General features: G+C 38.0%; 1 protein-coding gene and 1 long non-coding RNA gene across 3 annotated transcripts in view; one reads left to right on the forward strand and one right to left on the reverse strand.

The window, feature by feature from the left end:
* Positions 1-938: 938 nt before the first annotated feature.
* LOC115430116 (uncharacterized) lies at positions 939-22,452 on the forward strand. Its single transcript, XR_003936874.1, has 3 exons — positions 939-993; positions 21,268-21,273; positions 22,276-22,452. It is a non-coding gene; the product is annotated as an uncharacterized LOC115430116 (long non-coding RNA).
* The window catches only part of npy8ar (neuropeptide Y receptor Y8a), a 65,816-nt gene continuing 42,091 nt past the window's right edge, over positions 3,262-26,986 (reverse strand). Inside the window, exons 2-6 of one of the 2 annotated variants that reach the window (XR_003936873.1) lie at positions 26,236-26,921; positions 23,953-24,194; positions 21,889-22,035; positions 19,869-21,668; positions 3,262-3,273 (exon numbers count right to left, since the gene is read on the reverse strand). Coding sequence is in view for 1 of the 2 variants with exons in the window: in XM_030150005.1 (XP_030005865.1) it covers positions 21,218-21,668; positions 21,889-22,035; positions 23,953-24,194; positions 26,236-26,544 (1,149 nt within the window). In the remaining variant the exon portion in view is untranslated. Of the gene's footprint in view, positions 3,274-19,603; positions 21,669-21,888; positions 22,036-23,952; positions 24,195-26,235; positions 26,922-26,986 lie in introns of those variants that run through there. The other variant, XM_030150005.1, reaches the window with a different exon arrangement.

Below are 26,986 nucleotides of genomic sequence, written 5' to 3' on the forward strand. Positions count from 1 at the left end.
AAATATTTAGCCGGCTTGCCTTCCTTTTATTTTATAGGAAATACAGCAATGAATTATAGATTATGTATTTGATAAATATCAGCATCTTTGAGAAATAATGAAACTAGAGATGACGATGGTTCTAGTGAAGATCTAAGGGCATGAAGCCAGAAGGTGGGAGTTATTTCTCTGACATTGACAGACACAAAGTTATTTAGCAGCACGCTTCCATGAGCTTAGAAATAAGGTGAGGCACAGTGACATGTTTCTGAGACCAGCGATCGTCTATGCTCTCTTATCTTTTCCCTTGAGTTGTGCTCTTGAAATCCTAAAGCCTGTGGAAAAAGAGAAACTGCATCTGCTCAGATAAATGAATTTTCTAGCCGTGTACTCTAAAGTTTAACTCTGCTCAAAATGTCCCCTTTGGACTATTAGTTTACTCCAAAAGAGGATGCAAAGAGGTAATGGAAAGGACAAGAGCAGTGCATTCTGGGAGTTTGTGTGAGGTGGTATTTAATAGATTTCTATGTGATTCAGTAAAAAGGGCAATTGATGTGATAAATAAGATAGTAAATAATAATAATAATAATAATAATAATAATAATAATAATAATAATAATAATAATAATAATAATAATAATAATAATAATAATAATAATAGATACATTTGTGGCAACTCTGGAAATTAATAATAAACAGAATAAAGTGCTGTGTAAAAGTCCTGGGCCAACATTAGGTTTATTGGTTTGGTAATGTTATAATAGCCACATATATACATTTCACAGTGACTGTATTACCCATAAAGACCCAGTGCTACTTTTGTGGCTGCAAATTTTTTCTCTCTGTTCAACCTTTCTTAAGTTATTTATCATCATTTCTTGTAATATTATCCTCTGTATTTAGCATTTTTTCAATGAAAATCAGGTATTTTCTTATATTTAATTAACTGATCATGTAGATCACAGGTGTCAAACATGCAGCCTGGGGGCCAAATCTGGCCCACCAAAGGGTCCAGTCCAGCCCCTGGAATGAGTTTGTGAAATGCAAAAATTACACTAAGATATTAACAGTCATTTTAGTTCAGGTTCCACATTCAGACCAATTCAACCTCCTAATAACCTATAAATACTCACAACTCCAATTTTTTCTCTTTGTAAATGTTTTCATGTATTTAGTCTAAAACAAAGTATAATTTTGCAAAAAAAATCTGAATAACCTGAACAAATATGAACAACCTGAAATGTCTAAAGAGAAGTACATGCAATTGTAACAATATTCTACTTGTTATTAAATGTTTTGTGTGTTTGTAGATCCACTGTGATCTGTAAGTTATAACGTACATGTGTAAATGATAAACTGAAGCAGAATATTGTTAAAATTACACATGTCAGTTTGTTCATGTTATTCACATTGTTTGAAAGGATACTTTGTAGATGTAATTTTACTTTTTTTCACTCTAAAACATAGAGAAAAGTTTGGAGTTGTCATTATTTATTTATTATTATGTTATTATTCTACTAGTCCGGCCCACTTCAGATCAAATTTTGCTGAATGTGGCCCCTGAACTAAAATGAGTTTGACACCCCCGATGTAGATGTTCATAAAAGCTCAGATTAAAGTTGATAATCATAGTATCAGAAACAGAGAAAAATGAAGAAAACATGACTTATTCAACAAAATATAACATTAACTGAGCATAAACCAAGTGTTTACATCCACTGTCCAACTGACATTGTAGAAGATGACGGTGTTTCCACGTTCACTACATTAGTGGATCAACAGGTATTAAACATTTTAGGTCAGTAGATGGTATGGGTCATTGGTGGCTGTTTGGGTCTTTATGGGTTAAGATCCAATCTGATATATGTGAAGTATGTACAGCTTTAAAAACAAAAGTTTCAGGAGAAAAAACAGCTTCTATAAACCAAAGTGGTCGTAATTAATGTGACGCCTCCCTTTGCACTTTGGTCTGTCACCCTTTAGTTCAGACAATATGAGATTTTTTTGCATTAATTTTCTTGTGTTTTATATCAGATTTCATTCAACACATGTCACATGTTTGTAACTGTTTGTGCTGCTTCTTGTCATGGGGTCAGGGGTCACACTAAATACTGACTTTAAGCTATAGAACCCATTTAATTCTTTTTTTTGTGCGTCTTGTCACATATTTCCTGTATTTTCTTGTTGTATGTGAAGAAAATAGAATGAGAAATAAATATATATAATCATTTCAACCCTGCAAATACAACAAAGATTAAGGTGGACTAAGACTTTTGCACAGTATTGTATATCATTATAATCAGTGCAAGAGGTTGTAATTGTTCATTTCCATCCAAATTGACGTGCTGGTGTTTTGTGTGTGTGTGTGTGCGTGTGCATGTGTTAGTCTGTTAACAGTCTAGCATCCATAATTTTGGACAAATGGACCTGGATGTTTTTGTGAGTTTTTGCTGACAGTGAATGCAGATCATTACATTCTGGTCATTGTAGGTCAAAAGTCAAAGTAAGAAAAAAAAAAAAATCAAACAAGTGGTGCTAGGCACAACAAACCCACCCCTCGCACATATTGTATCTTACTTTGGCATCGATCCAGTTGATGTCATCATGTCTATGCATGTGCTGATGTCAGTATATCAACTGCCTCTATATATGTGCCGAGTTTGATGTAAATTGAAACAAAATTGATGTTTTTATAGACACGTGAAATTTTGGCCATTATACGCAAATGGGAGAAAAAAATTGATTAAAAAAATTCACTAAAAATTGGAACTTTGACCAACTTTTCCCAAAATGTAATGGCATCTATTCTGGCTCACTGGCAATCTATAAACCCAATGTGGTATGAATTCAACCAATCATTTTGCTGCTGCAGACATTTGAAATTTCACCCATTATAAGTGTAAGACTCAGAAGGCTCAGGAAATGTAAGGTTTAACAGTGAAGTAAATTCATATTACAGGGAATAAGTTAATTCATGTATTTGTTAAAAATATATATTGACAGTGTTTACCCAATTAACTATTTACATTTATGTTTGCAGAATTATTATTTACACATTTACACATTTAAATATTCTCATTTGTAGTATACAAGCAGCTAAGATAATCTGTTGAATCTGTCTTTTTAAATCACTTACATTTACTGATCTAAGTACTGCCAGCTCCTGATTGCTTAGTTCAGTCATGTTAGCATGTGTCAGGAAGTGTTGTGGCTGTAGCTGCCGATGTGAAACGTAAAAACCTGTTCAAGAAGAATTCTGTCTCCATCCTGCTGTTTCATTTTATAAAGAATGAACTATTAACCACCAATGAACCTTCACGTTACATAAGTAAATGAGGGGAAAAAAAAAGAATTTAAAAATTTATAAAAAACTGAAACTTTGACCTACTGTTCCCAAAATGTATTCAGATCTATTCTTGGTCACTGGCAATCTATAAACCCAGTTTGGTATGAATTTAACCAATAGTTTTGCTGCTGAGAGTGTAAAACAAACAAACTGAACCAAAAACAATACCCCTTGCCTCCCCTTCGGGTAAAAATGTAAAAATTCACATTCGTTCACATGTGGTAATACAAATCATATCTCAGTCAATTTTGTAAATATCACTATGTGTTAAGATTTTGTGCACTGATTTCTTTCAGTTTTTAGCTGAAGTGTCTCTGGACCATTGTCTTCCAGAATCCAAGATAAAATCTCAAGCCAAATTGCATAAATTTATGTAACTGCAAGTAATTACTCCATGAAGCCAGTGCCACCACTGAGCATGTTGTCATGAGGAATTTAGCTGCCTTTATGTTTGCTCTCATACTTTTAGAAAACTAACGTCTGCTGGCATGTAGTCAGAGACAGTGAAAACTCTTCAAAATTGAGCCACACAGGTAGTTATCAAATAGCACATTGTAATTAAGCCTCAACGACCAAAACAGCCGCTGAAAATCAACAGCATCTACTGATCTAAAATGTTCATTAACTTTCCAATCAATAATCCCATCAATACGTGTAAATAATTCAGGTACAATGCAGTTCCTCAGCTTTACAGCATCATCGGATATGTCAGAAGATTGGCCGGGAAAGACAAGAGGTTTGAGAGAAAAGTCAAAGAAGCCATTTACTGTATGTGAAAGTGGAGAATCCCTGCCTGAACGGTCTGACAAATAGCAGTAGTTGTAGATGTTTATTTTTATGTTCAGTGAATGAAATATTTTGCTGAAAAAAGTCACTTTTTTTCCTTTCATGTAATTCTCTAACAGTTTTTTGTTTTTTGTTTTGTTTTTTTACATTTATATACAAAGACAAACATACATCGAGCATGTCCCCATTGATAAAACTAGACAGCAACTTCAAACAAGACAAAACAGGGAAAAAGAGAAAAAAAAATATAAACAAAAGAAAATAACACAAAAACAAACTGCGTAATTGAATTGTACTTGCATGTGCGCTTGTGTTCAGACGTGTGTGCATTGCAGTCATTGTATACGGTGTAAAGCATTAATATAAATGGGGTGTGGAGGGGGTGGAAGGTTGTGTGTATGAGTGTGATTGTGTCATAATTGTCTATGAATATCCTGATCACCGATCTGTTTATATCTGTAAATTATATTCATTTTCATCTATATACATGTATTTGTATTTGTTAGGGGTTTTTGCATTTTGAGCTCCAGGTTTGGCTGGTGCGGGTGTCACCATTGGTTTGGGGGTGGGGGGGCTTATACCTTTTTGTGTCACAAAATCTTGTATCATAAAATGTGATTTATTTATTTTTTCTTTTTTGTTGTATTGTACTTTAGGAGATGCACAATGAAAACTAAATAAAAAAGTTGATAAAAAAAAAAAAAGTGTGTGTGTATATATGTATGTGTGTGTGTGTGTGTGTGTGTGTGTGTGTGTGTGTGTGTAGGTGTGTGTGTTTGTGTGTGTAATGAGTTACTGAAGATGGAGTAGTCAGAACAAAGGGGTCAGAAAAAAGGAAAACAAGTTATGAAATGCAAGTCAAAGTGAAGCAATAGCGAGTTAAAAGAAGCAAAAAGTCACTTTTTTAACGTTTTCTGTATTTTGACACACTAACCTTTGAATTAAATTTGAGCTTTTATGGACATTCAGTAAATCAAATATAGGTAAAAACTTGATTTTTACTAAACATGCAAAATGCAGAGGATGATATTATAATAAGTGGTAAAACATGACTTAGGAAATGTTATATGTTGAAAAGAAAAATACTTGGAGGCTGCCACAGAAATAGTTTCAGGTCTTGTTAGGATTAAAGGGCGTGTATTGACTGGTAAAGAAATTTAATATGAAATGATCCTGAGAGACTGAGACAAGTTTACTCTTCATTCTGGCAAAGAGAAAATAAATTCCTCAGTAAACACTTCTCAGTAGTGTTTTTGTGATGCATAGCCATGGTATGTACAATATAATATTTGTTATGTTCAAGTGTGTGCAAGAGTGCAAACATGCCATATGGCAGTTACTCACTCAAATTTTCACACATACTTCAAACAAAAGTGAGCATTGTAGTGTCTGTTAGCACTATTCATGGCTTAATCTAGATACAAATAGCATGGATTTCACTGTATTGTTAAGCTTATCGTACACTGGGCTCCATATTAAGGCTGTTCACACACTCAGTACATTACACAGCGGACTTGATAGAAGCTTTTACTGAGCTCATAGAGGCAGTGATGTGTGTGTTGGGCAAACACACTGCTACGCCAGATGTTCAAATGGCTGCACATTAAAAATTAGTCCGCAACATTTTATTTCAGTGTGTTTGAGTGTGTCTAAATACTAACATCATGGGGATGTAAATGGTTTTACACGGTCACATGTGTGTACTAAGCTCCCTAAAAGGATATGTAAATGATTATTGACGAGGGTTAAACGTTGTCTTTAAGGTGAGGGTTTGGTTATGCTAAAGGTTGTCCAGGAATTGAATGGAAGTCAATATAATGTCCAAAAAGACATTGTGTTTGAATGTGTCTATGTGTGTGAAAGAGTCACAAATAGCAGCTGTGTGCGTGTACCATCACAGGTAACCAAGGAAACGCAGGGATGGCACTTCCCGAATACAATTCGGCCACGAGCAGAGGCAGAAAAAGATGAAAAATCTATCATGTCGCTGTAGCTTCTCCTCAAGTTGAGCTTTGTCTAATTCTCCTCTTCTGAGGTAAAATCCTTGAGCCTCACATGTGGCTGTTAGTTTCCTCTGTTCGCCTCTCTGTTTATTCTTTTTATAAATCAAACTAATGCTAATGTATGCAAAGTGAGTCACCCATGAAAAAGCCAAGCAAATCCCTTTGCAGTTCAGGGCTGCTGTGTTTTGCAAGCAAGCAGACCCTCCTCCTTCCTCCTATGTAGTGTGTATACAGTGTCCAAATGTGTACTGCTGCATTGTGTGTGTAGCTTGGATGCTGTTCAAAAGCCGGTGGCAAAATCTTATCTTATCTCCATGTAGCTGACATGTTAAGTCTCTGGGATTTCCACAGCATGTCTGCACAAATCACAGCTTAGAATAAAACAAATCATTCAATAAAATGGCTGTCCTCATCAAAGTATTTGTCCAGATTTTTGTACAGATGAGCCATGTTCGCTGGGATTTCCTGCCATACGGAGGCACGCTACTGCAGGGAAGTGTCCTGGCATGGTAAGCTTTATAATTAGGGATCAGAGGGATGAGGGTGGGGACGATGAGGTGGGTCACTGCTAGACAGGACACTTGAACTCTTGTCCTCCAGTGGGATATCAGACCATAGCTTTGGTCCAAGTGCTTTTGTCTTCCACTCATGCAGAAGGGATGTCTTTGCAGTTTGATCTGTGGGTGCTTCTGCTCAGGTGTTTAGCCCTTAGGGGTCCACGGTCACAGCCCCCTGACTGAATCACATGGCATTTTCAACACGTCGTAGCATCGGAAGTCGGTCACGTAGACCACAACCCGAGATATGATGGTTTGAACTCGCAGCAAACAAAGTGAGTAAAAGTATATGTTTATGTATAAAAGTATATGTTACCATATGTTTGTCATTTTTTTGTCCTTTTTCAAAATGGAAAAAACTGGCTGAAACTCCGGATTCTTATCCACAGACTGCATTAGCATTACAGGTAAGGGGGAGAATGACCTGGAGGACCAGGGGTGGGGGGAGGGGGGAGAAAACCAGAGAAAACACCTGTGTAAAGACATGCTTTTATGTCAAATATTTGAGTATAGTTTTAATTTATTACAATTTTAATGTTATATACCTAATATTTGAAAACAATTTTCACTTTTAAAGTCTTTGAAAAGGTTTGTTAAGTATCTTTGTGTTATTAATGCAATAAATTATATACATTTTTCAAAACAGATTTTATATTTATTGTGTGTTTTTTGGCCTTTTGTGTTGATATAGTGGGTAAAAGTGAAAAAAAAATAGGCAGATGATATAGATGAAGTTGTGCTGAAAAAAAGATACCAAACATGGGTATAGTAAACATTTCTTTATATAGTATCTAAAGGCAAAATCAAAATGACTCAAAAACAGCCAAAACAGGCTCAGACCCCTAAGGGTTAATGTCAAGCTCCATGTTAACTTATCTCTTGGCCTTCGCTTCATTTTTTTTTTTTTTTTTTTTTTTTTTAAATCAAAATCTTTTTTATTTGTTTTTCAGGACATAGTGCACAGGTGTTCAGTTGTTACAGACAAGTTGTATGAAAAGATGCATGTCAACATCTTAGCACATAAAAAAAAGGAAAAGTAATACTAAAAAAAAAGAAAAGAAAAGAATCCCCAGTCACTGCCAGCTTTTAAATATTGCTATTAGCCTGTCATAATAATGATGCATGGAGCGTGGAAAGGTAAAATGTGATAATATCAAATGTTCACAAGGCCTGAAACATGTTTTAAAAAGGCCTCCACGCTTTCTGGAATTTTCCATTTGAATGCTGGAGTGAATACCTGACTTTGTGGAGCTTCGGGCAGCACACGATATTTATCAGCCATTCTGTATGAGCGGGCGGAGTGGGATCTCTCCACCTGAGGAGGATCCACCGACAAGCAGAAGACAGGCAAATGCTACACCGTGTTGTTTTTCAGCAGATGATCTTCACTTCATTTTTTTTTTTTTTTTTTTTTCATTTTTATTACACCACAGGGTATTTTAATGTGACTTTGTGTATTTTTGTGTGTATTTTTAGATTAATACATATTTCTTATCTGTAGTATAGATTTAGCATTTTGTATATTTTAGTAGTAATTAATAGTATTTCAGTGGTATTTGTATATTTAATATGCTATCGCTGTAGTTTTTGTAAATTGCCAATATTTTTCAGTATTTCATGTGATATTATTATACAGTCTGTTTTGCACTTTAGGTACTTGTTGCTAAATAGAGACAGAGCTGCTGATTTTCACTGTTCCGGTAACAATGACAATAAAGATCTATTCTATTCTATTCTATTCTATTCTATTCTATTCTATTCTATTCTATTCTATTCTATTCTTTTACTCTCTTCTTTTTTCTCTTTTCTTCTAATTTTAATGTGACACATTTTTTCTTATTTCTGTTATTATTAATTGTTAGTAATCCATTCTGAAATCTGAATTTTTGTGTGGCGTGTCTGTGGTAAAATCAAGTCAGGATAAGTAACTAACCTCATTAAACCCATTGACCATCAGCCTTTAGTGAATTGTACCAACGGGCTCCAACTGCGACACTATTGTGTATGAAATTGTTTTCTGTGTCTTACTAATGTTCTGTGTATAATAAAGCTTACTGCTGGTTCACAGTAATAGAGCTAATGTATTTTATCAGTCATAAAGCTGAGGTCAAATGAATTAAATAAGGAACAATTTAAAAGATATAAATGTATAAAAAAAATGCATAGAAAAGGTAAAATAATCAGAAAATAGATAAAATGTGCATTTTGTCATTACTGAGCATGCTCATCACTGCTATTATTTAAACTAAATTTATTTCATCAACTTCTGTTTATTTTCTGTTCCTGTTGCTGCTTTCTTGGACAGGACACGCTTGCAAAATAGATTTTTAATCTCAATGAGCAATTCTTTTCCTGTTTGAATTAAGGTTAGAACTTGTAAGTACAGGAAAATGAGTTTTCTTTTAATATATTCAAGTCTGTAAAAGGTTTTTTTTTTCCCCCGGATGGATTTTAAACATTTTTGCTGCCAACACACAGTAGAGGCTCATTAGAATGACAGGTAATTCAATCTGTATATGATGATGGAACAGGAAGCCAGTTTCCAGCCAGAGGCCAGGATTCAATCAGCGGAACAGCCAGGGGCCACTTGACAAATCAATGAGTGGGATTATTTCCCTCATACATATACAGCAGAGATGGTGTTCACAGAGGATGACAGACACACATGCTTCAAGTATCTCATTATATACCGTGTGCCACTACATACACGTATACATACCCACATTTTATGCATAGAGCTAATTAGGTAGTGGCACAGTGATATTGTATATAATGGAAAGTACAGACGTGTAATGATGCCTTTAATGAGTTTGTAATGAGAGTCTTAAATTCACAAGTCTTCAGACACATATAGATTAACAGCTATGGAAAGCTGATGATAATCACCATCACTTTATCGGCTATAATGTCTTAAATTGGCTACCAGTTAAAGGTTAATTACGTTTTTTCCCAGCAGGAGAATTTTTTCTATAATTTTGGTTAAGAAAACACTGGACTTCACTACAAAAGTTCTGATTCTGACATTATGGCAACTGTAAAAAGTAATAAAAAAAAAAAAGTACTTCATTATTTCACGAGTGATTAACAAATTAGCAAAAATTATTTGAAAGTAAAAATATAAATAAAAAGTTTAAATAAAATGTAAATGTAATTTAATATAAAAGTGTCACTGATGCAGTTTACTGTGAATAGCTGAACTCATATTCGTATAATTAGACTGTAACTGCATTATGTTTTTGTGAGTAATGTCATCACTGGTAGATTTTATACTGAGGTAGCATACATATTTACATTTTATTTTCCCCCTGTGATTGGAAAAGAGCTGCTTTGACTGCACAGTGAACTCATAAAGGGCAGAGTTTGGATTCCGGTCACTGGGGATTGCATCCTGAGTCCTATACAGGGTGGGGAAGCAAAATTTACAATGAACATTTAGTTGTTTTTTCTCAGCAGGCACTACGTCAATTGTTTTCAAACCAAACATATATTGATGTCATAATCATACCTAACACTATTATCCATACCTTTTCAGAAACTTTTGCCCATATGAGTAATCAGGAAAGCAAACGTCAAAGAGTGTGTGATTTGCTGAATGCACTCGTCACACCAAAGGAGATTTCAAAAATAGTTGGAGTGTCCATAAAGACTGTTTATAATGTAAAGAAGAGAATGACTATGAGCAAAACTATTACGAGAAAGTCTGGAAGATACTATTAAAGAAGAATGGGAGAAGTTGTCACCCGAATATTTAAGGAACACCTGTACAAGTTTCAGGAAGCGTGTGAAGGCAGTTATTGAGAAAGAAGGAGGACACATAGAATAAAAACATTTTCTATTATGTCAATTTTCTTGTGGCAAATAAATTCTCATGACTTTCAATAAACTAATTGGTCATACACTGTCTTTCAATCCCTGCCTCAAAATATTGTAAATTTTGCTTCCCCACCCTGTAGGTGTTTAGGAATTAAGTAAAATAAGTCCCTTTGGTTAGATTTAGCAAAAGATCAGGGTAATGTTTGTCTCTAAATATATTTTTTAGAACAGTTTTCTGTGTTTTTCAGATTTGCACTGAACCAAGTCCTGCTATCCTACATGTTGTCACTAAGGCTATGTTTAGACGGTAATGATCTGAACCGAAAACGCAAAAGTAGTGTTGTGTTCTCACTTCTAATTCTGTGTTTAGATGTGCATTTTGGGAGGAAAATCTGCAAGGCAATGGACATGCAAAAGTATGTGAAACTTCCTGTTATTATAATATTATTATTATTGTTTATGCCATGCATGGTCGTCAACTACTCCATTAACAAAGTTGTCCCAGTGTTGACTAGTCCTCCCAGGTCTCATCCACAGCTGTCTGGTTCACCTCTGCTGTTTTGGTGCATCAGTAATTTGCTGAAGGTAGTTAATGTGCCTCTGTACTCTCTATTACTCATTTGTGACAATTGCTGAAATGACTCTTGGATGTAAATTAGAGCAGCTAGGGCAACTTAAAGGTCCATCTGAAGGAAATAATCCAACTTGTTGTCTTCCTGTACTGGCACGTGCCTGTGATGTAAACTCTACGCAACGAGAAAATGCAGTTTTGCGTGTTCAACCCTTTAGACCAGATGTCTCAATCATGTGGTCAAGGGTCCAGTCTGGCCCCTTGGATGAATTTGTGAAATGCAAAAATTACACTGAAGATATTATACACATACAGACCAACTTAATCTCAAGATCAATAAAACACTATCATAAAAACCTATAAATACTCACAACTCCAAGTTTTTCTCTTTGTAGATGTAAACATTTTCATGTCATTTTACTGCATTTACATTACAACAAACTATCATTTTACAAAAACACAAGTAACTCTAACAAATATTAACATTTTGAAACGTCAGAAGTGCAAGTTTATCAATATTCTGCCTGTTATTAAATGTTTCATGTGTTCGTAGATCCACTGTGGTCTGTAAGTTGTAATTAATATGTGTAAATGATAAACCAAGACATAATATTGTTAAACTTGCACTTAGTTTTCTTAAGAAATTTCAGTTTGTTCATGTTATTTACATTGTTTCAAAGGATGGTTGGTAGATCTAAACATTTTCCTACATAATTGTACTTTTTTCGCTCTAAAACATAGAGAAAATTTTGGAATTGACAATATTTATATATTATTATGTAATTATTCCACTGGCTTCAGATCAAATTTGGCTTACTGTGGCCCCTGAACTAAAATGAGTTTGACACCCCTGCTTCAGATGGTGATGTGAGAGTGGAGCATTTTTAAGATTTCCACTCTGGAAGGTGGTTTCACTTTTTTGCGTTTTCAAACCCCTAAAATGCTGATGCCGTCTAAACGAAAGGCACATCTGATAAAATATTTTGTCATTGTCACCTGAGAGTGTTATCGTGTAAACTGGGCCTAAGTCGCTTCCTAAATGTCGAACTTGACCCAGCATAAAAATCAAATAATGTGACAAACACTACAGAACTATATGAACACAAATAAAAATGTATGTAAATGTAGCTTCAACAATCACTTTTCTTTTAGTTATTCCTCCCCAAATACACAAGATTTGTATTAACCTTCAGCTGGATACAGTAACATTAAAACACTGTCACTTTGTTTTAGCTCATGTGTTCATTATCAGGCTTATCCGATATTAAAGCTGAGAACACATTCAAGAACCAATATTTCATGGTTGTCTGGCAAAACAACACAGTCTCAACTTTTATCACACTACATCATCAGACAAGACACTGCGTTGACTCATCAAATGTACGCAAGTGCTTATTCATGGCGGGTTACTATGACACAGGAGGCTGTCAAAAACAGAGAGGCTGAAGGAGCTTTTATTGACAGATTTAGCAGTTTGGAGGAGGTAGAAGAGAAGTCGTCAGTATCTGTGATTTATCTCTCTGACGTGAGCCATTCATTCTCAGACTTAGGCAATTCATCCAGTGAGCTATGCATTTCTCACCCCACCCACCAGTGGATATATAAGACTGGACCTGTGAGCAGCATGGGTTGATCAATAAATTTGTATTTGTATTTATTTATTTAGTTACAGGACAGTGTGTATTGGCATTAGTTACAAAGAACAAGACGCATGCACCAGACTTAGCAGAGAAGCTAATTTCCATCTGTTGTCCTGGACAAACGACTAACACAACAAACATCGTCATATCAGTCCCCGGTCTCTTGCTTGTTTTGTCTGTCTTGTCTGTTATTTCCTGTTTTATTTTGTTAAGTTCTCCTCTTGTGTCATGTCTGGTGTCTTTGCTTCCCTTCCCTGATTGTTTCACCTGTGTTGATTACCTGTCCCCGCCCTGATTTGTTCCACCTGTGTCTCATTGTCTTCCCTCCCTCTTGTGTATATAAGCCCTGTGTTTTCCCCTGTCCTGTACCAGTTCGTATTCCTCCTTTTTGGTCTGTCTACTTACCAGCGTTCTTCAGATCCTGTTTGTTTGCCTGCCTGCCTGCCTGTTTCTGACCCGGATTGTTCCTCGACTCCTGAGATTTGCCTGACCCCCTGTCTGTACTTCAGCCTGATCAGCCACTCCCGTGTTCGACCTTTTTGCCCGGATTCATGGTACGTGAATCTGCCTTTTCCCCTATGTACTGTTGCCTGTCTGCTAGTCTCCCTGTGTATGACCTGGTCTGTCCCCTGACGCTCCTTTGTTTTCTCCTAGTCGGGTTCCCCTCGTGTGCTCCCGACCCGGGCCGTGGGTTTCCTCCTTTGGATTCGGACGTCGAGACGAATCCGCTTAGACCATCCATTGAGGATTTCCCCAAAACCTTTTTATGTGAACTGTATTCCCTGTCTGTGTTTAATAAACACAACTTAATTGTATTTTTGTCTGCTGGTCGTGCTTTTGGGTCCATATTTCGTACTTCCAGTCTCTACACCCGACCTATTTTGGCTCGTGACCCCATTTTAACATCACAAAATTCTGGCAACCCCAGACATTCAAAACTGAGACTTTCTTTTTTTGAAAAAAATTAATTGGTTTTTGATCATGTAATAGTTTGCTATACTATGTTGCAAATAAACTTTTATTTTAGCCAACATTTAGGCTACATAATGTATATTATTATGGACGGAGGCAGAAAAGCCAGGTGTAGATTACTGCACAAAGTGAGAATTTTATTTTCCTTGGTCAGGATATGTACAGTCAGTCCAGCTTGGATTTACAAGGCTGACAATTAATACTGAACAAACAAGAACTCAAACTATGAATTATGGAAGAGCTGCAGCATCTGAAACTGACCACAATGAATATTTGACAGATAAACAGAACCACAGTGCTTCAGTTTCAGCTTCAGAGTTTCTTTCATGTATTGTGATTGTCTCTCTCAACTTGCCTTATATTTTTTATTAGTAAGGTTTTATTTTCATTTTTTATCAATTACTAGAAATTTCAGGCGACCCCCACGTGGTTTCCTGACCCCAAGGTCGAAAAACACTGAATTACGTCATAATATACTGGAAGAAAACCGTTAAACATGTCAGATTTAGAAAAGTCTGCTCAGATTGAACGGCTTAATCCAAATACATTCAATACATACAATACATTCTAAAAATACACAAACTTTCCCAGAGCAAGAATAAGATCTAAAAGATAGAACAAGAAGAAGAGAAAGAGAGAGGAAAAAAAAAAAGGAGCAAGAAGGATGGATAGATAGATAAGCTAACTGTGCAACTGCAAACCAGACAGAAAAAAGTACAAGTAAAAACTATTGGGCTAAAATGACACGCCTACCTTAAAGTATGCGTCACATTAATTTAGAAACTGACACTGACCTAAAATAGAAAACCTGCAGGCATCTCATTTTTATCATAAATGCCTACAGGCCACACTTTCTCCACCTGCATGACATCTTAATGCATCCCGATGCCATATTCCAAACTCAGCGGCTGCTCTCCAACAGCTGTCTGGGTGAAAGCACAGAACCACCTGTGAAGGCTGCTTCATTGTCTGCCTCTAACTGCTCTCTACATGGTGGCAGCTGCTGGAGCAAGAAGAAGTGAGCTGTTAGGAAACAAATTTCTTCTCTCCCCGGCCGGCCTGCTCTGTTGACATCAGCACTTAGCCGAAGGTGCTGTAAAGTAGAGTCAACACTACAATTCTTTACACATTCTTCACCGGCCATGCCCCCCCACAGAGCGCGGGTCTCAATGAGCACTTTGTCACCTGCAAATTTCATATCTGGTCCCTGTCCACAAACTCTGCAGCAGGCAGGAATACTCACTTGTATCCTTAGCTCTACTGTGTGCTGCTCCCCTGACAGTTACATGAAAGATGTTATGACTGCTAGCAGACTTCAACTGTGCACTATTCTTGAGTAACAGTATAGGTTTCATAATAGAGTGACACATTGTTCATTAAAATTCCCAGGATCTACATGAGCAAACTGCAGTGTGTGCATGTCCACATCAGAGGTGCTTTGTAGCTGCTGTCTTCTTTAATCACACTACCTTGGTGACGCAGCCATTTCTTCTGGAGGCAGGCAAACTTCTCAAAGAGATTATACGCTTTACCTTCAGTCTCAGTTTAACCCTTAAAGACCCAAACACCAACCAGTAACCAAAAGCATCCACTGATCTAAAATGTTTAATAACTTCTGTGCCACCCTTCTCTACCACTAATCCTATCAATACATGTAAATATTTGGTGTAAAATGCAGTTTGTCATCTTTTCATAGTCATCAGATATGACCCATTTGAACGTTCAGAGGCTCCATACTGAACGTGGAAACACCGTCATCTTCAACAACATTGATTCACCGGTAAAACCCATGGAGCTGGATCAATGATAATAAATGGAAATGCTTGTTTTTACATTCAATTATTGATATCTTTGCTGAAAAAGTCACTTTTTCTTCAGTTTCCTCTGTTTCTGATATAATAACCCTCAACTTTAATCTGAGCTTTTATGAACATTTACATGATCAGTGAATTAAATACAGGAAAATACATGATTTCCACTGAAAAAAATGCAAAATGCAAAGCATAATGTTATAATAAATAGTGATAAGTAACTCAAGAAAGACTAAATATAGAGAAAAAACTATTTTGGAACTGAACTGGTTCTCGATTCCCATCCCTACTTACATAAAAGGGATGGGAGTCGAGAACCAGTTCTTTCTGTGAACGGTTCCCAGAAGCTCGATTCCTTGGAATCGTTTGCCTGCCGGCTTAACGATTCTGCTTATTTATTCCACCTTCGTTGTGCATGCGTGATGACGTCACATGCACGCTGCATTGTTTTGGTCAGAACGTAGCCAACATGGCATTGAGGCAGAAAAAAGATGACACCAGGTCCACTTGTAACACTTGCAAAGCTTCCATTTCTTCCAAATGGTGAAATCCCTCCAATATGTTCAAACATTTGTCCACAGCATGTGATTCATTTACAGGAATGTCACATATTTGATACACTACTTAGCGGCGCTTGTGAATCTAGCAGCAGAGTGAACACCAGGCCATCATCTGGGCCCAGTTCCGGTTCCAGTGCGGACAACAAACATCATACCCCCTCAAATACAAGTTTCCAAAGGTAGGGGAAAGGAAATGAGGTGCACAACAATGGGAGCCGAGCCGAGCCGTGCATACTGTATGTGTTATATTTTCTGTGCAGAGACGGGAATATAAAAGACAGTTAATGCAAACACACCCGTTTGTACTCTTTTATTCCTTCACCCAACGAGAATCGATAAGGAATCGCATCAATGAGCAAAATCGATAATGGAACTGAAATTATTAAATTCTTATCTATTCCCATCCCTACATGTAAGTAACACTGGGTCTTTATGGGTTAACATATGAACAACTACAGCTAGTGGTAATTAACTGTATGTGCACTACAGTTTGTGTCAGTGTGTAAGGACCTCATGCAGATAATTATTACACAGATAATCATTTCAGTGTCTCATAAGTAGCACCAATAACATGTTAAGCATATTTAAAATGGCAGAGGGTACAATCATGCTTATACAGTATATATAATGAACAGAGGGTTAAGATGATTGGCTCATTAGCATGTGAATACAGACTGAGACACGGGCCGTTTCATTCTCATTTAGCTAGTTTGCGTGTTATCAAAACACTGAATGACTATCGTTTGATCAGTTAATCATCATAAGAAAACAGGAAATTAGGAAAATGAACCCTTCTCACAAACTGAATGCTGCTTTTATTTTCTGTTTAGTTCATTGTATCATATATGATCTTTTTGCATTGTTACTGTTACCCGCCTCACGGTGAATTATAGTTTTGTGTGAATGTCAGTCTATATGTAGAATAATGAGCTTTGGTGATTATACTGTGTGTATATGAGCATAGATGCTTAGCACATTGTTCTCAGTAACCCCCCCCCCACACACACACACACACACCATGTCCAACCACAATGTAAATATGTAAATAATATTTAATTTTAATTCAAAGTTTTTATAAACATGTATAGAAATACAGAAATACCAAATTTCTTATTTTTCTCTCTACATTTTTCACTCATTTGTGGATTTTCTACTGTCTTTCTCTCTGTACTTGCTTGTATTTTTGCTGCTGTTAACTGCAACATTTCCCCACAGTGGGATAAATAAAGTCTGCAAACATGCCTTTGTTCTTATTTAATCATTCTTATCATTATCACTCCTTGTAGCTTGTCTTTCCTTCATGAAAATATTTTAGTACCTTTGCAGATTTTTAGTTTTGGTGTTTTATTTCATTTGTAGTTGGATGGCTTATTCAGTAGCTTCATAAAAAATAATGGCAGGGTCTTCTTTCTCCACATTTTATGATCTTCTTTAGTTTGCCAAGTAGAGCAATGTGTTATTTAACCCATAAAAACCCAAACATCGACTGGGAACCAAAAGCTTCTAATCTGCTGATATAAAATGAGTAATAACTTCCTCTCGATACGTGTAAACAATTGGTGTAAAATACAGTCATCTTTTCATGGTCATCAGATATGACCCATCTGGACGTTCAGAGGCTCCGTAGTAAACGTGGAAACACCGTCATCTTCTACAACATTGATTCACCACTAAAAACCCATGGAATTTGACAAATGACAGTGGATTGAGATGCTTATTTTTACATTCAATTATTTATATCTTCACTGAAAAAGTTGCCTTTTCTTCAGTTTTCTCTGTTTCTGTTATAATATTCCTCAACTTTAGTCTAAACTTTTATGAACATCTACATAATCAGTAAATGAAATACAGGAAAATACATTATTTCCACTAAAAAAACTGCAAAATGCAGAAAATAATATTATAATAAATGGAGATAAATCACTTCAGAAATGTTAAATATAGAGGAAAAAACTACTTTGGAACTGCCACGTAAGTAACACTGGGTCTTTATGGGTTAACTTAAGCATGTAGTGTGAAGACAAATAAGATTCATAAGTCACAGAAAAAAGCAAACAATCACAGCTGCAAGTCAACCTTAAGTCTCTGAATCTGCACGTCTCTGATAATGATCTTCTGGTATATGGCTCGTTTCTAATTTATTATTGTGTTAATTGTATTATTGTGTTGTGTTATTGCGTTAATTATTAATTCATTACCTGGAAAGAAGCTCCTCCATCCCATCATTACACCTTGAAGCCATACCATGGCCTTATGCTGAGGAGGACATCCATCTGCTCTGGTTATACTCCAGAGACCTCTGTCAAGACCTTCCGCAGCTGCAGAAATGAGCTTGGCCATATGTTATAGCCTGCACAGCTTTGTAACCCAAAGACTGCATATCTACTGTGGTATGATTACATAAGCTAGTGGGAAGTAGCAGTAGTTGAAAGGTTATCACTGGTCCTGATTAATGGTGGATTGTTACGGCTCATACATTTAAACCCTCTTTACACAGTGGTGGCGATCACTGAGAGATCTTTGAGAGATTGTTGAGTGATGAAAAAATGGCCAGGTCTCTCAACGATCTTTCAGTGAGTGCCCAGCGATCACCAAGATCTCTCAATGGTCTCTCAATGATCTTCCAGTGATCTCTATGGTCACCATGGTGTCCTCAAAGTTTTGACTCGGTCCAAAACAATCTCTCAACGAACGCTCAAGGCACACTCAACAATCTCATCAATCTCCAAATGATCTCTCACCAATCTTTCAATGAACGCCAAATTTTTCCACCCCGAAGGTAGAGATGGTTGAGAGATTAATGACGGAATGGGTACGACTATCTCGGTGACCCCTCCCCCCCCCCCCCCCCCCCCCACCCGCCTGATCCGACTGACCAGACAGTTTACAGTAGGGGGCAAAAGACACAACAAGCACACAAGGATCTCCAAAACATTTACACATAAATGGCTTTTTCGAGGCTTAGGAGATCGTTGAGAGATCCAGCTAGTTTTTGATGGCTCAGTGGTCACCCAACGATCTCCATGCTATGTAAAGGGACCCTTAGCATTGAGTTATTATTTCTATCTTTATTACAGATTCAGTAATTGAGAAATTTGATACAATTTCACCAAAATAAGTTATGATATAGTGTCTCAGCAATACCAGCCTCAGTCCTAATATTCTATAGGCTAATGACAGGGTGCGATTCGTTGGGCGGGATGGCGGATATCAACCCCCCCTCTGGTTTTTACATCCCTACATCTGTTCAATGAATTTCATCCTCAGGGGGGACAACCAGCTAATTGAAATAACAGACAGGTTGTGACTGAGTTTTCTTACACCTATATCTAACATTAGTGGCTCTAACGTTCACCTGAACTGAACTGTTGGCAGTCTCAGAATTTGCAGATGTCCCCATGCACTGGGGGGGGGTTTAGACCAAACCACACAGACTACATTTTCCACAACTGGTTTAATGACATGGCCACAGAGAACAAACAAACTACACAGAGTATTCTGCTAAGAAGAGTACGATGTTATATTATTGTCAGATATGTTTGTTAAAGATACACTCTTGTTTTTTAATGATGCCTCGTAGTTCAATGTTTCATTTCCAGTGATCTAATGCTGGAGGGCTGCAGGTCAAAAGATGAACCTAATCTTCATCAGCCTCAATATGGTTAAAGATCAGATGAAGTAAAAATGTGTTGTACAATACAAATGTAAAAATGTTAAATATTAATACAAAGTTTGACACAAAGTTCCTTCGTGAAACTGGACTTGAGAAGCCATTAGGTCCTTTTCATTTCAGTTTCTAAAAATCACTTTAATCAGTTCGATCAAAATACATAAATAAATAAATAAATTATCATGGAGTGTATCCTTAAAATGACTTCTCTTCACTTCTGCCACTTTTACATCTTCACCTGTTTTGGATGACTAGATCTCCCAACTGCTACAAAACATGCTGAGTCCTAAGGATTTATAGATTAAACATTCAGTTTTATCCCATTCAGAGAAAGTAAGGCTGAGTGGCATGATTATAAATTACATCTGTCATAAATTTTCATGATAGTGATAACTCAGCCATTGAAACAAGGACAAATCCATTCAAGTTTCTAGATGCTCAACATGTCATATTCATCGCACATCAATGGTTCACAATGACACCTTCCATAGTTAATGAGTTATACAATACATTAATGTTAAGGAGCCTCACTCACTTCAGCAGTTAAAGGTCAGTTTACCTGTGGAGGTTTACTGTAAAAAAAAAAAAAAGTTTACATTCAGTGTTTCATAATATTATGCATTACATATATCCTTTAAAGCCAAAATTATATGTAGTCGACCGTCATAAATTGTATACAAAGAAGATTTGAGGAAGAATTTCAAATCTCTATTATTTACATACATGTTATCCTGCCCGCTTCATTCTTGCCTTTTTCTGGCATTTTGATAATTTCTTACATTTATGCCAAATGTAAGTCAGAATAAAGAATGTAAAACTACTGGCAACAAAATATATCACATGCAACCTCGCCGAAGAGAGGCAAACAGTGGTGGCTCACTCTGGAAAACGTTTTTCTATACGACTACAACTGGTGAAAAATCCACTGGATACCTTAAAGCAAGCTCCAGGGATCTTGACCACTTCGTTAAAATGCTCAGTTAGGCATGCTTATCCACATTGTTGACTGTCATGATGGAATCATTTACACTTGGGTGATTACATATAAAATACATGTTCTATAAATGAGTCATCTGTCTGTGTTTCACTGACTACAGCAGAACCTTCTCACAGGTTCAATAGATCTCCATTTATGATACCAAGCACAATTTCCTGTGTCTTCTACACCTTTTTCCTTTTCCTAGCATCTTCATTTGTGCTCGCAGTTCATCTGCTGCTTATTACAGGTTCTTGTTTACAAGACCTTGCTCCTGATCTTAAGCTAGCATCTGGAACTGTGCCTATCTTTGAACACTCACCCCAAGTAAAGTAAGTTGTCTCACTGTCTGATGAAACTGAAGTAAAGCTGAAGTAGAGTATGACCTCCCTGTCCTCTAATGAAATGCTCAGAAATGTTCAGCAACTGTTTGTCATCTGTCTGTTACAGCTGATGGCCTGTACATGTTGGTAAAGCTTTCAGCGACTCCCTCATAGGACAATGGCACATCAGCCACTTCAGAGACAGGATTCCTAGGTATTAACTGGTATAGCCTTGGCTGGTATTGCTGTATTGAGATCAGGTCTGGGTGATGGAACACACACTGATCCCATCCTGTTGAGGGAAGTGGCTTTAGTGATGCCCTCGCTTCCCATGGTGGACAGGGGAAAACTCTCGTAGCTCTCCGCCGGCCGGTTACCACACTGGCAACGCTGCAAAGTGGACTTGAGCTCCCTCTGGAAGTTGCTGTTGAGAAAGCCGTACACCACTGGATTAATGCAAGTGGACGCCATTGCGGTCAAGTGGCAGGCGGAGAAGACGGCGTCGTGCTGGCAGTCGGGGAGAGCCTGGTGGTGCCAGTCAAACAGTGTGTTGAAGACATTGAGAGGCAGCCAGCACAAAGCGAAGGCAACCACAATGGCTACCAGCATGACGTTAATCCTCTGGGCTCCTCGAGTCCTCCTGCTGCGCTCCAAGATGTCCCTGCAGAACACAGCATGACTCCCATTGTCAGACAATTCAGAATGAAATATCACAGCAAACCTGAGGCTAGAACTCGATAACAAAAACAAATCAGCTTTCAAATGCAAGATGATATCCTAACCTAATAATAGAAAACATTCCTGCGCACAGAGATGGCAGAAGCTTTTGATGTGATCAAATTTGGTCATTTAGAAAATGAGACTAAATGCATCTGAATGACCTGCGTCGTCTGAGGCGAAGGAAGATCCTGAGGTAGCAGAGAAGCACCAGCAAAAGAGGCAGGCAGTACTGGAACAGGAGCAGCGATGTCGTGTAGGCAAGACGATGCTTTTCTGATGGCCACAGCTCCATACAGATCAAATGGTCCCTGCAAGACACAACAGACAGATTTAGAGAAGACAGGGGCTGGGGATTGAGAAGAGCATTTATCATCACAGCTAAATAGGATCTGATAAAGGGTGAAATACACTGACCCTCTGTATACTGTGAAACACCTGTGGCACAAATCACATCAGGTTATACTGACAACTATGAGTTCCTGGAACTGTCTAAGGCACAGGTATCATACATACAGACCAAAACCAAACCACCAAAGTGTCCAATCCAGCCCATGGGATGAATTTGTGAAATGCATATGAAATTACGCTGAAGATATTAACAATCGATGATCTTAAAATCATTCTAGTTCAGTGGTCACATACAGATCAATATGATCTAAAGTGGGTCAGAACAGTAAAATACGTGTATGATAACCTTTCAATAATGACAACTACAAATTTTTCTCTGTTTTCATACAAAAAAAAGTACATTTCCATGAAAATGGCGACATTCGGGTGTCCACATACGTACAATAGCTTCTTAATAAAACCATTAAAAAAAAAATCAAAATGTATTTCAACTTTAGCCTAATTTTTGAGTAATAAAATCAATCTAAAAAAAACTACATACTTTTTTTTTTTCCTAAGTCATGTGTGAAAGGGTTGGCTGGGACTGAAAGTTGTGACATGTTGACCCTGGGTGCTTTATGTTTTTTAACTTGTCACTGTGAAAACATAACCATTATTCTGCCTAGTGCTTCCGGACAACTCAGTAATGGCTTCACCTTATCACTAGAGTTAGAAGCCTTTTTTGAGCAGGTTTACTTGGATGAAAAGTGTAAGAAAGTGTCCTGACCTTTCATGGACCATCTACACAAACTGAGCATAGTGTTAGTTCAGACCACAGGCTGAAGTAACACTAGTCAAAGCTCACGCCACAACCCATCAACGCATCACCAGCAGATCATTTCAATGTCAGCTCACATCAGCCTGTTATCAGGAAAATCTCCTTCAGGGTGCCATTTTAAACTGCTTACCATGACTAACACCGCTGCTTTAACCTGCTACCCTTCCTGCTCTCACTGCAAATACTTTGCTGCCCACCTCCACATCCTCCTTTTCATGCTGTGTTTGACTTTATCAATGTCATGTCTTGCCACTGATGCTTGCTCTGTTCTGCTCCCTGATGGGGAGGGTGGGTCTTGATGCGAGCTGCTTCCTGCTTTAGGCTGTATGTGTATGCATGTGAAAGGACACGGCTACACTGCCAAACATAATTTACTGCTGATGAAATTAGCTTTCTTTTGGCAAATATGGTCCTGACTGAATCACAATGACACATATTTATCTTGATATTTTAAAATTTTATAACTTGTTCAAGAGGTTTTGGTAATAAATAACTAATAAATCACTTTATTTCAGTTAAATATGCACAACAATATTTGGATAGGTGGCATGGTGGGGCAGTGCTTAACACTGTCACCTCATTGCAAGAAGGTCCTAGGTTCCATCACAACATTTCTGTGCAGAGTTTGCATGTTCTCCTTGTGTCTGCATGGGTTCTTTCCAGGTTCTCCAGCTTCCTCCCACCTTCCACTGACAAGCACCATAATAAGTTAATTCAATCTAATCAGTATAGGCTCCAGCAGCCCTGCAAATCAAGATGATTAAGGGGTTCAGAAAATGAATGAGTGAATATGTGCGTACAAAAGCAGAGCTATCTCCTATTACATGTTTGTCTATTCAGCCATGTTGTAGCCTAAGGCTCTGTTGCAAGTTTTTCCACAGAAGAGTAAGTGGTGCAGTGAGTGAAAACACATTATTCTGTAAAAACATAATCACAACACTACAACACACGCACACACTCAACTGTTATTGCTATATTGTGACTCTGTTTGTATCTAACCCAGTCAGAAGTGGCCATACTTCTGTTGACTACTCCACACTTACTAGATTCTGCTCCTCACCTGAAGGGGTTGACAGGCAGGCTGATGTTCTGAAAGGGGTCATTAGTGAGGATGTTGAAAGACAGAAACGGCAGAGAGATGAAGCAAGCAACCAGCCATGTTATAGCTACAGCCAGGTAGGAGTGTCCGGCAGCAGGAGACCAGCCAGTGGGATGGAGGATCAGCTGGTGGCGCTCCAGAGCAATCAACACCAAGGAGAAGATGGAAACCGTCACCGACATGCACTGAACAAAGGGTGTCACCTAGACAAGTCAAAGAAGAAAAACCAAACTGGCAATTCTGAAGTTTTACATAAAAGGGTCATATTTAGCTAAACCCACTTTTATTAGTCTTTGGTTCATTTATTTGTGCATTTGGACCCTAATGCTGCGTTTCCACTGCGTGGTATCGGCTCGGCTCGGCCTTTTTGCGTTTCCATGACGAAAAAGGACCTGGAATCTGGTACCCGGTACTAGTTTTTTTGTATCACCTCCGCCGAGGTTCCAAGCAATACTAAACTGTGACGTATAACACTGCAGACCACAGATTGGTCAGACAATTTTCTCTGTGACCCGCCGTTTTACAAAAAACAGATGCGGAAGCGGACAGTAAATATAGCGGTACATTAATCCACATGATAACAGCCCAAAACTACACCATGGTCAGTCAAGGAGATTCAGTCTTTGGTGGCCGACGTAAAAATTCAGATGAGACAACACGCAACGAGCGAGTTTTCAGCAACTCCCTGAGCAGATGACACGGAAATAACATGCCACATTGCTATGACGTCCAGGTATTATAAAGTCAGTAGTATCCTGTAATGGAAACAGTCTCCAGGAATGTCGAGTCGAGCCGAGCCGAGTCGAGCTGGTTCCACGTAGTGGAAACGCGGCATAATAGTTCAAAAAGTTTGAATTTGAACCCCCTAGATGCTGCAAGACTATCTTTATATTCATTTTGGCAAAAATCGAGTGGATTTCTACAACCTGTTTCAATTCCTGCTTAATCTGTTGCGTCTATAACTAGTTACATCGCAACATTTACACATATAAGGTCAAGACTTCCGACAAACATTTCTCCGAGGATGAGAGAAATGGGACAGAGCAGCATGGTCAACAACCTGAAGGGTATGAGATGTGAAGTGGCTCATTTGCATTTAAAGGGCCAGCGCTCAAAACAACCTTTCTCGTATCATTACTCAGAAATAGGGTTGAAGATGGACCTGTGGACTTGAATTAATGAAGAATTCGGACCCAAGCATTGCATTTACAGTTTATGTAGAGCACAGGGAAATGTTTTAAAATGCATAATTCCATTGTGGTGGCATATAATCCACTGACGAGGGTAGTATCTCTCTTAGTTCTTTCCTTTTTTTAATATGTGAAAGTTAAGATCACACACACAAAAAAACCAAAATGTGACGCCTTTAAAGTCAAACTCAAATCAAAATTGGATGTATGTATAAAATTGCTTTGTGCTGATTTTAGTGACATCTAGTGACCCAAAAAAAATGACTACGTGACCAGGACCTGGTCACATCGTTATACAGCGACAAATATTTGTGGAGGGACATCAGGATGGATTCAGGTTTTGAAACAAATTTCTGCCCAATATCAAACCAAAAGTAAACATGCAGTCCATCCAGAGTCCCAAAATACACACTATAAATGCAATATCTATACTAACGCCCAACATACCTTTGTATAATTAGAAGGCTTAGAATCAGCAGACAGTCAGGCACACTGTTCAGGTTGTAAATATATGCCGCTTCCTGAAAGTTTCCTTGCCAACTGAGAGAACCACCCAATCTCTCCTCTACCAGTCTGCCTTCTGTCATCACCTGTTACAGTCAGGGCTGCATTGCATTATGGGTTATTTATGCAGGCAAAGTGTCTAGAGCTCACAAACTGTAATAATTACTTGGAAATAGTATGCAATTCACATACTAGTGCTTTCACACTAAAAAATCTTGCACACTGCATTAACCTACGGATTAAACCATAGCCTTATATTTTTGTGTGTAACTAAGACACAGATCCTAAAGTAAAAGCCCTTCCATATGCTTTCCCTCTTAACAGCTCATTTTTTTGTGCCTAAGCTAAACCTTAACAGGGTTATTTTGCAAATGTTCATGTTTTCTGTGGTATTCTGTGTAATTTCTCCTGCTTCTCTGGACCTGTTGCAGTCTTCTTAATAAATCTTAATCTGTCCCTATGTGTCTTCTTATATTGCATCTTGTGTTTGGGTCCCCCTCCCCTCCTTTGTGATAACCCAGCTGTGACTGTGTGCGTTTGTTTTACTGACCTTGCACAGGGCCTCTCCCAGCACCCAGCGATCCATCAGTGTGTATATGACGGTAACAGGCAAACACACCACACACATAAGGATATCAGAGCACGACAGGTTGGCAATGAGGATGTTGGTGACGTTGCGCAACTCCTGCTGCCGAGCGATGATGAACACCAGGCCTGCATTGCCTAGCAACCCAATTGCCATGAAAACACTGTATGCCACGATCAGAAAAGTCGCTCCACCCACCGAAGGAGGGCAAGAACTGCTATCTGTCCAATCCGAGGCCCCCCAGACACTGAGGAAGCCGCTGTCGTTGGACATGGCAAGCACAGATAAGGAAGAATAAAACAGGAAGAGGAAAGGGAAGGGGTGATGTGAGGGTGAAGTTTGTGTCAGAAGTCAGGGTTCAGGAGGACCAGTGCCCTGGAGCTACTGCCAACCTTCTCATTTGACAAAAATTCAACGGTAGAGGCACATCGAAGTGGAGATGTCAAGATGAGAGATAAACAGGATCAGCAGAAAATGGGGATTTCTGGTGAAATACAGTATCGGAGATTTGTGTAATGTGGATTTTAGCGAGCAGGTTGCAGGAAGATGAAGGAGTGTGTATGAGGAGACGAGCAATTCAAATATAGATGCTGTCCTCTTTTTCCTTCACGGTTGGCATCCCGGTGGATCAGCTCCGAATCTGTGTTTTCCTGTGAATGACAGAAAACACAACAACACTGAGAATACAGACAGTGTGTGAAGTGCTCTCGGCATA

Source organism: Sphaeramia orbicularis, chromosome 12 (assembly GCF_902148855.1).
Source record: "Sphaeramia orbicularis chromosome 12, fSphaOr1.1, whole genome shotgun sequence".
NCBI lineage: Eukaryota > Metazoa > Chordata > Actinopteri > Kurtiformes > Apogonidae > Sphaeramia > Sphaeramia orbicularis.